The sequence below is a fragment of the Sturnus vulgaris genome, chromosome 6 (assembly GCF_052056855.1).
Source record: "Sturnus vulgaris isolate bStuVul1 chromosome 6, bStuVul1.hap1, whole genome shotgun sequence".
In the NCBI taxonomy this organism is placed as follows: domain Eukaryota; kingdom Metazoa; phylum Chordata; class Aves; order Passeriformes; family Sturnidae; genus Sturnus; species Sturnus vulgaris.
In genome coordinates this window covers 2,888,983-2,901,275 of record NC_142248.1, presented here as the reverse complement: position 1 = coordinate 2,901,275, position 12,293 = coordinate 2,888,983, and the positions used below count along the sequence as shown (strand labels likewise).

The 12,293-nt window shown below is 39.1% G+C and overlaps 1 protein-coding gene across 3 annotated transcripts in view; it reads right to left on the bottom strand.

Annotated features, from left to right (window-relative positions):
* The window catches only part of CHID1 (chitinase domain containing 1), a 103,762-nt gene that overhangs the window by 86,349 nt on the left and 5,120 nt on the right, over positions 1-12,293 (bottom strand). For all 3 annotated transcript variants that reach the window (XM_088166701.1, XM_088166702.1, XM_088166700.1), the window contains 4 exons: positions 11,447-11,579; positions 10,462-10,506; positions 9,031-9,137; positions 7,689-7,750 (listed from right to left, as the gene is read on the bottom strand). In XM_088166701.1, coding sequence (XP_088022827.1) covers positions 7,689-7,750; positions 9,031-9,137; positions 10,462-10,506; positions 11,447-11,579 — 347 coding nt within the window. The remainder of the gene's footprint in view (positions 1-7,688; positions 7,751-9,030; positions 9,138-10,461; positions 10,507-11,446; positions 11,580-12,293) is intronic.

Below are 12,293 nucleotides of genomic sequence, written 5' to 3'. Positions count from 1 at the left end.
CAGTATAACTCAACCTTTATGAGATGTCAGAAATGCTATATATAAGATAAATTTGACCAAAGAATCAATTCCTCTCGCCTTGAGATGATTCTACAGTGTTCATCAGCAGGATCTCTCTTCTCTGCCTTGCTGCCTTTGTTAGCTGTAGGAGCTTTGAGAATTCTACCATGCAAAACATTTGCTGACTTTAATTATTTAGAATATGAGGGGATAAAAAGAAGGGTGGGATAGGACAAAAGAACCTAGCATAGGTTCAGCTCACAGAACAAGATCAGATCTTTTTCATTTAGAAACAAGGTTAACACCCTCACTGCCATTCTGCAGAGGCAAAGACTGATCCATAAAGGCAGAGACATACCCACAAAAACAGTGACTACACTTAAAAGGTCATATTTTAAAACATATAAATATAAAAACATGACCTACAACTGTAAACACAGGACAGAGATTTGTGGTATGAAAGAGGGGTGGGAATGCACTTTGGATTGTTGGTGCACTCTGAAACAGGCTACATCTAAACAGCCACTTCCTGCTCTGCCCCCACAAAATTCAATCAGTATTGATCTGGCTGAAAAATAATTACCTTCAACTTGAGGGAGGTCAAGAAGAAAAAGGACAGCTGGACAACTGCAGATTTCTTGCTCAAGAAACCCAGATTAATATCTATTCACTAATCTGTCAAGCCAGGGTTCTGGGCCCTGAAAACTTTCTGGCAAATCAGGCAAGATTAATGGCTAAAGACTAAATTTAGGCTCACTTCCATGTGCTGCCAAGACAGATGAAGTAAATCAAATGTGCACTCTTCCCTCTCCTCCAAAGAGCATCAGAAGAATGTTCATTTATTGTGCTATAAATTAAAACTTTACTGTGTCCCAACAGTGTTTTCCAGTGTTTTAAATGCAATATTCTCCAGTGTTACCATTGGCAATCTTGAAAGAAAAGCTACTGACATATTAAACATTATAATGAGGTACAGGAAAGTAGAAATAGAATCAATCTTTCTAAAAAAGCTTCATTAAATATTTACCAGACACTTCACTATAGTCAAGTTTAACTTCAGAGTAGCTACTGAAATATTGGCAGCTCTAAGAGTCTATTTTGAGCTAAGTAAGGTCTACTTCATTCATACTCTTTCAGGCCTTCTCTTATCACTACTCTTTGGTAGGTCAATTTTCCAAGTGTTTATGATTTCAAAGTACCTTGTCCCCTATAAAGTATGCAGACCTCCAAATTTTCATCACCCATTGTTTGTGGCAAGCTTATCTTTCCAAAAATCACTTTTTCCAGCATTGCTGGTCTACTGCATTTTGGACACCTTGTAGAACAGTTTATTTCAGTGCACAAGAGTGGGATGTCAATGCATTTGCAAAGCCTTGCAGAAGATATGAAAGGTTTTCATACCCTTCCCTTCAGTTACACCACCCTTCAAAGCTCTGTAGCTTTCCAACTTCAGTCACCTTTCTGAACAAACTGGGAGTCACTGCTCCCTAAAATTTATGCCTTGTCAAGAAAATTGGACAAAATAAAGCTGTCTACTTGAAGAAGAAATTTCCCTTTTCTGCCATTTCACTGCCTAGTTAATACCAAGAAACTGGAGTGAATTATGGCAAATCTTTGATTAAGAGATTAATTTTTCAGGGACTAACATGAAGGATACAACTACCAGAAAAGTTTTTCCTCCTCTACTCCTACCAACATTAATAAGATGCCTGAAGGTCATCTTCTGCATAGAGTGACAAAAAAAATCACATTTTTCAGATTGATTCTGTGTGATGGCAGTACCAGCTGTCAAGTAATGCTGGACTGATCAGAATATTGTGTGCATTTTTATGTAGCCTGTGAGAGTATTATGAGTATATTATGCCTTTTTCACAACATATCCAGGTCTCTAGAGAGAAATAAACCCACCCAGAAAACCCACAATTGAGATTAGTAAGTGAGACATGGTCTTGTCTGGCTGTTAACTAAATAAGCAGGAGAACCTTTGCTTGCTCAGGTCTCTCAATACTACTGCCATGTACATTTCTCAACTTAAATGCCATGGGATGAATAACTTGGAATATTTTATTGCAAAATCAGGCAAGAAAGTTTTAGAAAAAAAAGGCAATTATTTAAGAAGTAGATTTAAAGTATAAGAAGCAGCAAAACAGATTAGAATTGAGGTATCATCTGCATAGGATATCTCAGCTCATTTAGATTTCTATCATTTAGATTTCTACTTTCCTATGTGTTAGGGTAAAAGGTGGGCAGCTGAACCCTTTTCCACTGTGCAATGACTGCCAGCATGAAAGGAAGCAGCATCAGTTAGATGCAGTCTTTCATCTCCCATTAAATTTGATGCTACTATGATTTGTATATTAATAATTCTATTCCCAGAAAACACAGGCAAGAAGTAGGTACCAGTGCTACAGAGGGTACTTCAAAGTATCTGTATTCTGTATTAGACATCTGCAAGAGCCTGAAGTGGTCAATATAAAACAGGCCCCAAAACAGGTCATGCACAGTATCAAAGCAATTCAGGTTCTTCAGATGGAAGAGGTGTTATTTCTAAAATTAAGAACCTAAACAGAAGACCCAAATGCCATTTTATACACGTGAAAGTATACAAAGCATGCATACAGCATTGCTGTGTAAGACTTGAGGCACCAAGGCTCCTACATCAACAGCCAGAGAAGAGGCTGCTCAGGACATCTAACATGAAAACAGGCAGATATATTCAGGCATGTAAATCTCTTCTAAAAATTAATAATGTTGATAAATCAACATTTAATCAATATGTAAAATAAAGCAGCACCAAAGATTTATATAATTTAAGACTTTAGTCTGCTAAGCCTTACAGAACAATTCTATAACCCCAAACTAGAATGATTGAAAAAGTTTTTGTTCTTGAAAAAACCCAAACTAGTTTGAGTTAGTTCTGCTTAAGAAGACATAAAACAGAAGTTACAGAAGTGAGCCTGAAACCACAGAATTTCATGTTTTAGTGGATGTCAGTAACACAACTTCCTAGCAACATTTCACCTTATTTGTGATGCCAGATAGAATAAACAGGAAACTGAAGACTCTTCTTATGTAACTCCTTGGGCCTTGAAGGAAAAATTTTCACTCATTTCTGAAGTTAACTTGAGTACCCCAAAAAAGAGAGGTTTTTTAGAAACATGCAAAGGGCTGAGGGAGAAGTGTCTAAGTTTACCTAATTTTAAAAATTAGTGATCACAGGTTCTTCAAGAGGCTGGTCACAGTATTTATGTGCTACTGAAGAGTGAGCACTGTTAGCCTGTTACATGAAGATTCTTACACAATTTAATCATCCTTAAGCTTTTAGGCAATTTTTAAGCCCCAACATCAAGGAAGAGCATGTGTTATTAGAATGCCCATCCAATATTCAGATTCAGCTACTGAAAAGAGGTATCTCATGGGGACACTTGCTCAGCTGAGGTCAACTGAGAAGAAACCTTCAGCTGCAATTAATCCAGCTTTCTGATATATGACGTAGTTTTTAAATCATAGCCCAGTTTATTGGTGAGTTAGGGCATTAATCTGCAGGTTTTCAGATTCTTTTGCAGACTCACCTGCTTCTGGGTGCACTCTGCTAGACAGTATCACTGCACATTGTCTTTAGAGAGTGGACACTGATTCTGTAGCTGAATCACTGTATCAGGGACAAATGTTCCATAAGCAAATTCCCCTGTTGTCATTTTAAGCTGGATAAAGAAATCTGTGCTGTATCAAGTGTTCCTGCACCACTAAGGCAGCACATTGGATGGGATCACAGATCTTTTCCATAATACAGTTAAAACCACCATGGGAACAATTTCTATAGCTTTCCCTTCAACACAGATATATGAAATATATAGAATAATTGAGTGCCATTTATTAATTTAATAGCTAAGTACGCACTTAATTTATGTTTTGAAAAATGAAAACCATAATGATTCTCTGTGAAATATCTTTCCCTAGATTGACACCACTGCTCTAACATTGCATAAAGCAAGCTGGCAGCTGCAGTGTATACCCATACATTTTTATGCACCTGTCTTGAGTTTCAATAACCTGTTGTTTACTGCTTATGTGATATTATTCCTTGTATGTCAGGGGAAAACGGGATTTTTAAAAATTTTACTTTTAAACTAAAACATGTTCATATGAAATAACATGAATAAATGGCGTTAGCTAGGCAGGTCTCCTCGTATTGTCAGACTTCCCTGAAAGCAGCTTGAAGGCAAAATATCTGTTCCCAGGAGCATCATTATGATCTTTTGTCCCTTTAACTAGAAGCAGGTTAAGCTACTTCCAGGCATTTGACCTTGAAGGATCTGAACCAGGAAAGCCTAAACTGCACCTAACAGCTATGACAGATGCTTTATTTGGAGCATGGACAAATCCCATCCTACAAGCACTTCACCTCTCCAAAGGATTAGGGTTCACCTCTGTACTGACATCTCCTGCGAACTAATCCCCACCTTTCCCAAGGTGAAGAACTTGCTTTACTCCCGGTGTTTGCCACTTTCGAAAGACAAAAGCTGAGGGAGGATGGGGTGTGATTCACGCTACAATATTGCCACGCTGTGGGCTAAAGGAGGCATTGCGCTGCTCCAGCTCCTGACAGGAACACGTGAAGCACAAGGCCACCTATGCTTACCCAGAAAAAAACTCTGCTACTCAAAATGGAATGAGCTGATCCCAAAGTAACAGCACTCAAAGTGCAACAAAAATACAGGCTTGCCAACGTAATAAATTCGCTTAATTTTGCCCCTTAAGATCTGTTCTAAGAAGCTGTTCCCTCCAAAAAACATTATTAGGGAAAACTCCTGGGGCACTGGATAGCCAAGCCATCGAGCTTCAAAGCAAGTGATAGGAAAACACACTTAAACTCAAAATGAAGACACTGGTCCCACAGCTCAGAAGCATCATGAGACAAAATTGCCTTGTAAATGATGTGAGCCTCGCACATTCACAAAACAGCTGTAACTGCACATCGAGCCCAGCTTCAGCTTTCTGTCTCAATTGGCCTCATTCAGAATGCAGCAAGCCTAACTCAAGGCACTGAGCAACTTAAACACTCTAACCATTTCTAGAGACATGGCAATAAAAAGAGGAAAAACCCACGATGAGTTTCCAATGAAGCATTTAAATGGAGGAAAACCTGCAGTTTCTAACTTCTGTTTCCCTTTATGCTTTCATGACAATCTCACATTTAAGTTAGGATGATCCTTAAGTGTTGTTCACAATGGCCACATATGATTACACATTACTGACTCAGAGAAAAGGCTCCAGTAACCATTATACAGTGTGAGAATAACCCTTTCCTTTTCAGAACTTATGGAAAATACTTCCCACTCCTTTCTATCAATAACAGACAGACAGTGAATGGATGTGGTGTGTCACCTAAATAACACTCAGGTAACTGAAGGCTAAGGCAACTAAACAGCAGTATCTCCTCTAGTACAGTTTTTATGACACCTGTTTCTCATAGTGTCCTCCTGGCCAAAATATCCAGCACACAGTTAGATAAACTGTGCCATGGAAAGGGCTCTGGGGGTCCTGGTCACTGGCAAGTTGAATCTGAGTCGTTGTGCCCTGGCAGCCAGGAAGGCCAACCCTGTCACAGAGCCGAGCAAGGCAGGGATTGTCCTGCTCTGCTCTGAGCTGGGGCAGCCTCACCTCCAGTGCTGGGGCAGCCCTGGGTGCCACAATATAAAAATGACATCAAGCTGTTAGAGAGTGCCCAAAGGAGGGCCATGAGGATGGTGAAGGGCCTTGAGGGGAAGCTGTATAAAGGTCACTCAGACTGTTCAGCCAGGAGGAGACTGAGGAGACACCTCACTGCAGTTACATCTTCCTTGTGAAGGGAAGAGGAGGGGCAGACACTGATCTCTTCTCTCTGGTAACAGTTGCATCAGGGGAGGTTTAGGTTGGATATTAGAAAAAGGTTCTTCACCCAGAGGGTGCTTGGGGACTGAACAGGCTCCACAGGGAACTGGCCACAGCACCAGGCTGACAGAGGTCAGGAAGCCTTTGGACAATACACTTGGGCACATGGTTTGACTATTGGGGATAGTGCTGTGCAGGGATAGGAGCTGGACTCAATGATCCTTGTGGATCCTTTTCAGCTCAGCTTATTCTGTGATTCTGTGAAACAACACCATTTTAAACCAACATTACTCCTGGCAGAGAGTAGTGTTTTTACCATGCAACAAATAAACTCACCGTGGAGCTAATAAAAAAGTATGCTTTGCTCATTTGCAATACAGTCTGTCTGATGCCTTTAGTTTTAAGTTTTCCTGTTCTCCTTGGATGTGCTTTTCTGATGTGCTAGGGTGATGAAGACAAAACAGTCCTGTTCTAGTTAAGAACTCAAGGACAGTTTCCCCAAACTTCAGGCCCTAAGCACAAACTACGTGGAAAGGAGGAGGGTGAGTTCATGCAAATTAACCAGAACCTATAAAAGTGTGAGATTTTGGGACCAACCCCCTCCTTTGCTTCCATCTTGGAGCCATCCAGGCAGGGGCCACGACTGTGGCACTGATACTGCTAGGGTGTGGCTTTTGTAGGCCTTTCGTGGGCTCACAATACCCATTTTATTCTCCTTATCTCTGTGTGTAGCCTCTGTTCCAGCTCCTCAAGGCAGCATGTCTTATAACCACATTAACTAATAAGAAAACTAATGGTTTTACTTAAATACAGCAATCACAGTAAATAAAATGACCACTACTACCCACTTCTGACTGGCAGTTACTAATTGCTTCAGTCACCTTCTTGGCTACATTATTCAGACACTGCACTAGGTTCAGAGCTCAGGATACAGATAAGCTCTTAGGAATAACCTAGCAAATCACCTAATTATAACCAAGACCATATAACTGAAGGATTACTCATTGCAGGGCAATTGATGGAGCCCTTTACAAAGCAAAAAAGATTCTGCAGTTTCAATTTTTTGTTCCCAAGTGTTAATTTTCTAAGGAAAAGGTACGACTGCTAATAGTACACTCAGTTTGAGAAGTAACTAATACATGCCATCAGTCAGCAGCATTTGCCCTAACCAGAATAACCTGAAGTAACCGTTTTTTGAAAGGTGAAAGCCTTCCATAATGAACTCAGCATTCTGTGCAACTTTCTTGAAGCTATTTTCCCCCAGACATTTTAGGCAACAGAGATCTGTAAGAAACACTGTGCTTTAGAGAAATGGATACCTGAATTTCCTGCAAAACTGACACACACTCTTCAGATTCCTGCACTGAATCATTAATTTCACCACCATATTCTGCCTTTTCCTCATGAAGTAGAAGTATGGCATTTACCTTAGGTCTTGAAAATATCACACTGTTCCAAGCCTCACCCACTAATCCAAACCAATGCTATGACAAAGGCCAGTCCCAGCATGGGAGTGAATGTGCAACTGAGGTACCCTCTACATCCTTGTACAAGTTATAGCACACAAAACTCAAGTATGAAAGACTAATGTGGCCTGCTAAACCCACTGTGAAGAATATGATACAATCTTTGATCTCATGTAGAGTTGAGGTAAACCCCTCTACTTCATTGTAAGACAAGCAGAACAACCTTTAGTTGTTCCAGAATGAAGTGCATTCATAAATAAAGACCTATTCAAATCAACATGGACAAATTAAAAGGATGCTTTAAAGGAGCTGATTTTTAGGAATTGCATCCTAGAAATTTATACTCACGTTTGCTTTTGATTTCCCAGCTGACTCCAAACTTCAACTACAAACCCATCAAAATTTTCATTCTAAATAAAGAGGATTGTCAATAACAAACAATTAATGACCATGCAGTTATTTTTGTTGTACTATTACAAATTGAACATGCTTTGTATTCTTACACCAGAGTCATCTTTAACACAGTATTTCATTGAGAAGTCCAGGAAAAATTACTTAATTTAACCAACACAAACATGCAAAAGTTGATATTCTCTATTCGTCATTCATGATATCTACTCTTACTGAATAAACCAATATTGTATTAGGAAAATTCAGACACTAATGAAAGGTGGTTAAGCAAATAATTTGACACACTTTTGCATTTATATCAGGGGAAAAACTCATCTCTTGAGTCTAAAGATGTAAATGCTAATTTAGCATCAACATGATTCCAAATATCTCCCACAATTAGTCTCTCTTTGGATAACTTACTCTTAGCATGATCAAGGATACTGTTGTACTTGAGTTGACTTCCTTAAGAGATCAAATGTTACTGAGGACCTAAAACTGATGTACTGGTTACAAATTTTAGGAAATTACTCAGTTGAACTCTACATCCAGCTTCCTCTGGAGCACTGTAAGATGTAAGATTTCTGTATGTCATGAAGCAAGTGAGAACTCTTATTCTGACAATAAATAAACAGGCTGCTATGAATGCTGAATGTGTTTTGGGTGTAATTTGTCTAGTCCCACGTATAGGATAGCTCTAAAGCCACTAGGAAAGCGGTTGGCCAGAAACCTTAGAAAAATTCCTCTTCTCCTCTCCTTGTCTCTTAATATTTTGAGGAAACTGTTTGATCAGACCTGAGCAGAGCTGTTCAGTAAAACATATCCAGCTAGTGATTCTTGATATTAAAAGTGGCTCCTTAGCTTTACCACACTGAGCCTGAATATATTCCTGTATAGAAAACAGCACTCATTGCACCCATAACCCTTTTTCTGCCTATCAGAAAATACCACTAAACAGTTTAGGCACAGCTCAATAATTATATTTTTAATAGAAATGTAAAAGAAATTTAAAGCAGGCAACAATCATGAGTGCAGCTGCCAATGACAACAAGGTTATGTTGTTCAGATCAATGCAGTCTCACATTAGACTTGTAGTCCTGCACTTAAGTGTTGCTACACTTCATTTTTACAGGAACTGGATACATAGTAAGACACACTATTAAGAATCTTGCCTCATTATTGTTTTGAGCAAACTTTATTTTGTAGAATAAAATCACGAGAAATGAGAAAATACCTATTACAAAAGGAATCAAATATCATCTCACACTATTTTATAAGCATGATAAATAGTTTTTTTTACCTTGGCTAGCAGAACCATGTTCTCAGAAAGCTCCTCTATCTCATCTTCACTGCCAAAAACACTCTCAAAGTCTTGGTAAGTCCAGCCATCAAACAAAATTCGAGGCACTATCAGGCAAAGTTGTCAATCAGTAGCGAAAATTAAGAATTTATTATCTACACTGGAATGTTTCTGCATAAACAGAATAAAGCAGATACAAGCAGAGATGCTACTAGAAATCATATCCCATGACTGTGATAATTGCTTTTTCACTCTTACCAACTTCAGCAGTGAAGATAAATTGACACTGTAGAACATTTTTCTTCATTTTAAGTTTAGTTAATGATCAGCACTGATGCAAATTCTAAGAGAAGATACCTTCATTTGTTTGAATGACCTAAATTGAACTCCCACTTAGGGCCTCAAGTGGAGTCTTAGACCAGCAACAACACAGGACACCAATCTTTAAGTTGTGCATCTCTTCTACCACAACGATGAGGTAGAAAAGTTCAAATGTAATCCATACACAGCCCTGTATTACTTCACTCTTCTACTCAACCCAAGGCCTTAAGACAAAATTTTACTTTTGGAAAGCACTTGAGCTTGTGTAATTTCTTTTTCTAAAAACACAGAACATTAAAAACATAGACAGGAAAGCTGCTGACTGTTGGAACAGTCGACAATCATGCCCACAGGAAAAGGCAACGGATTTTATGGAGCTATGTCTAAGCACCTTCTAGCTACCATGGCTGTAAAAGAGTGTTTTAGAAGAGTATAGAGATTTCAAAGGCTTTGTCCTCTGGCAGCTGAAGTACATTAAAATATCTGACTGAGCATTCAATTTTTCTAATACTTTTCAAATTTCATACTCCCCTCTGAATCAAGAAGCATTTCACAGTTCCACAGAATTCTTGCTAGAGACAAATGTAAGAAGTCTAGCACAGCAGAATCTCTACAGCAACGTTTGCCATTTTCCCTACAGACACACACTGTAGCACATCCCATGAGTTCCCAGCTTCAAGGGAAGAAGAGTCAAAACAGGACTTTTCTACTATCATGCAGGAAAATCTTACTGACTGACTCAGAGTTGGATTTTTTTTTTTTTTCTTTTTAACTACACAGAACCCCAAGCAACAAGTTTGAAGACTTCTTTCCCCAGGGAGGCACACAGTGCTATATACTAGTATCCCTCCAGGGAAGGCACTGTAACCCAGGATTTATTCAGAGACAAGAAGCTAAGACAAAACATAAAGGCATCAAGAGGGTCAACACTTCAGTTACTTAGCTATCTACAGTTAACTGCTTTAATTTTTCTTCTCAGATGTCTTCATACAGCTGTGCTAAGGTAATCTTCCTCCCTCCCCATACAGACCTGGAAGAAAGCCTTCCTTTCCTCTCCTACCAGCAAAAGAAGATAAAAAGGAAGCAAACAAACATAAACCAGAGGCTTACCTATTTTGATGTTTTTGGAGGTTTTCCTTACATCTTTCATCCAGCCTGTCAAACAGTATCAAGTAAAACAGTTGATAAAATATAAATGATGTTGACAATGGCAACATATTTTCAAGCATTCTTCAAATGATGTAGCATAGTTTCATTATTCACATCTTCCTGCAACAGACTAGCAGCTCATAATCCACCCAGAGCATCCTGTGATGCACAGAATCTGAGGCCATGAACCTGCACCACAACACTCACTACAGCCTTACAATAGCCCTTGTCCAGCCCCTCCCTGCTTAGCTCTGCCTAGCTATGGAAGCTACCCTAGTGCCTACTCAGAACACTTCTGCAGCCACCAGGCACCACCTGGGAGCAATGTCTGATTTTTTCAGATGGTACTTTAAAGTGTTCCATCCACTCCTCTTGGCAGTCATTGCACTAGGATGAATTTATTACTAGGCACTAATACAGTAAGAATTATAGCTATTTCAAATGAAATTTCACATTCAATCAACTTCAAAACCATGAACTAGTACATACTAACTGAAATTTAAACTTGCTACCACTTTCCTTGCAATGAAGGAAAAAAACTTTCTTCAAATTAAATTTATCTTCCCTTTCTAAAACAAATTCACCTAAAGGTTTTGCAAGGAAAAAAAGCCAAAACCCACAACAGGTAAACAACTGCACAATGCAACACCAAAGACTGTTTTTCCCTGTACAGGATCTTTGCCCATTCCTTTCTTTAAGAGGAGCTCTGTGGTTAGCATGGTGGAAATGCCAATCTTCCTAATTACGTTTTTTGACAAATAAACAATGTACATGTGGAAGCAGGTGAGGACAGAAAGATATTCACTCTGAAGAAAACACAAAAAAATGGAAGGGATGAAAGTACTTCACCATGAGACAAGAGTCAGGAAAACCCCACCTAGTATGCCAAAGCTACCTAGTCTGCAACAATATTGCAATTCATATTGGAAAAAATAGAAAATAACACCTTGATCAGCATCATGGAGCCCAGTGAACTGGAACTTTTCCTTCCCTCTCCTTTTCACTTGCAACCAAACCGGTGAGATTAGTGTAAATTTGTTTCCAAATATTTTAGCAATGTCATAGCCATGGTTGTTCCACTTGAAAAACAAAGGAGAAAAAAAAAGTGAGAGACTCAGAAGCAAGATATACATTTCACTTCACTTTTGACCAATATAAACTCTTCAACATAAATGTAATCATCTGCTAGATCCCTATTTATTCATTGCAGGAAACCTTCAGTGATACTGCTTTCATTTAAATAAGAAAGTACTCTGGAAGCTCTGATAACTACATGAAAAACAGTCTTCAAATTGTGCTAATTCACCTGAACTACAGCAACTTGCTCATAGATTCCCACAGTGTTGAATTTACAGACTCTGAATTTATGTTCAAGAGAACTTGAGAACGGTGAAAATTTATAAGATACCTATTTGTCTTTTGAGCAGTGTAAGACAAAAACAAGTGAAAAGCATCCTCTAAAAAAAAAAGGATGAAACATTTATCATTCAATAGAGAATGCTTTGAAGGAGACAGGATAGCAAAAGACATGAGATTGACAGCAGCATACAATTGTTACTGTTGATTTAGCAGGTTTGAGTTGCAGCCCTCCTGCTCTGACTTCACTGCAACTTCACCTGACTCACCACTCACAGGAGAATACTCTCATGCCTGTTAAAACCAATGTTAAGGAAGCTTCCCTGTCTGACCATCCAGGAGCCACTCGGGCAGTCACATTCCCACCACTCCAAACCTTCACTGTGGAGGGTGACTCCAGTGACCCCAGGGGTGCCCCTCTTGGCTCCCTGCACACC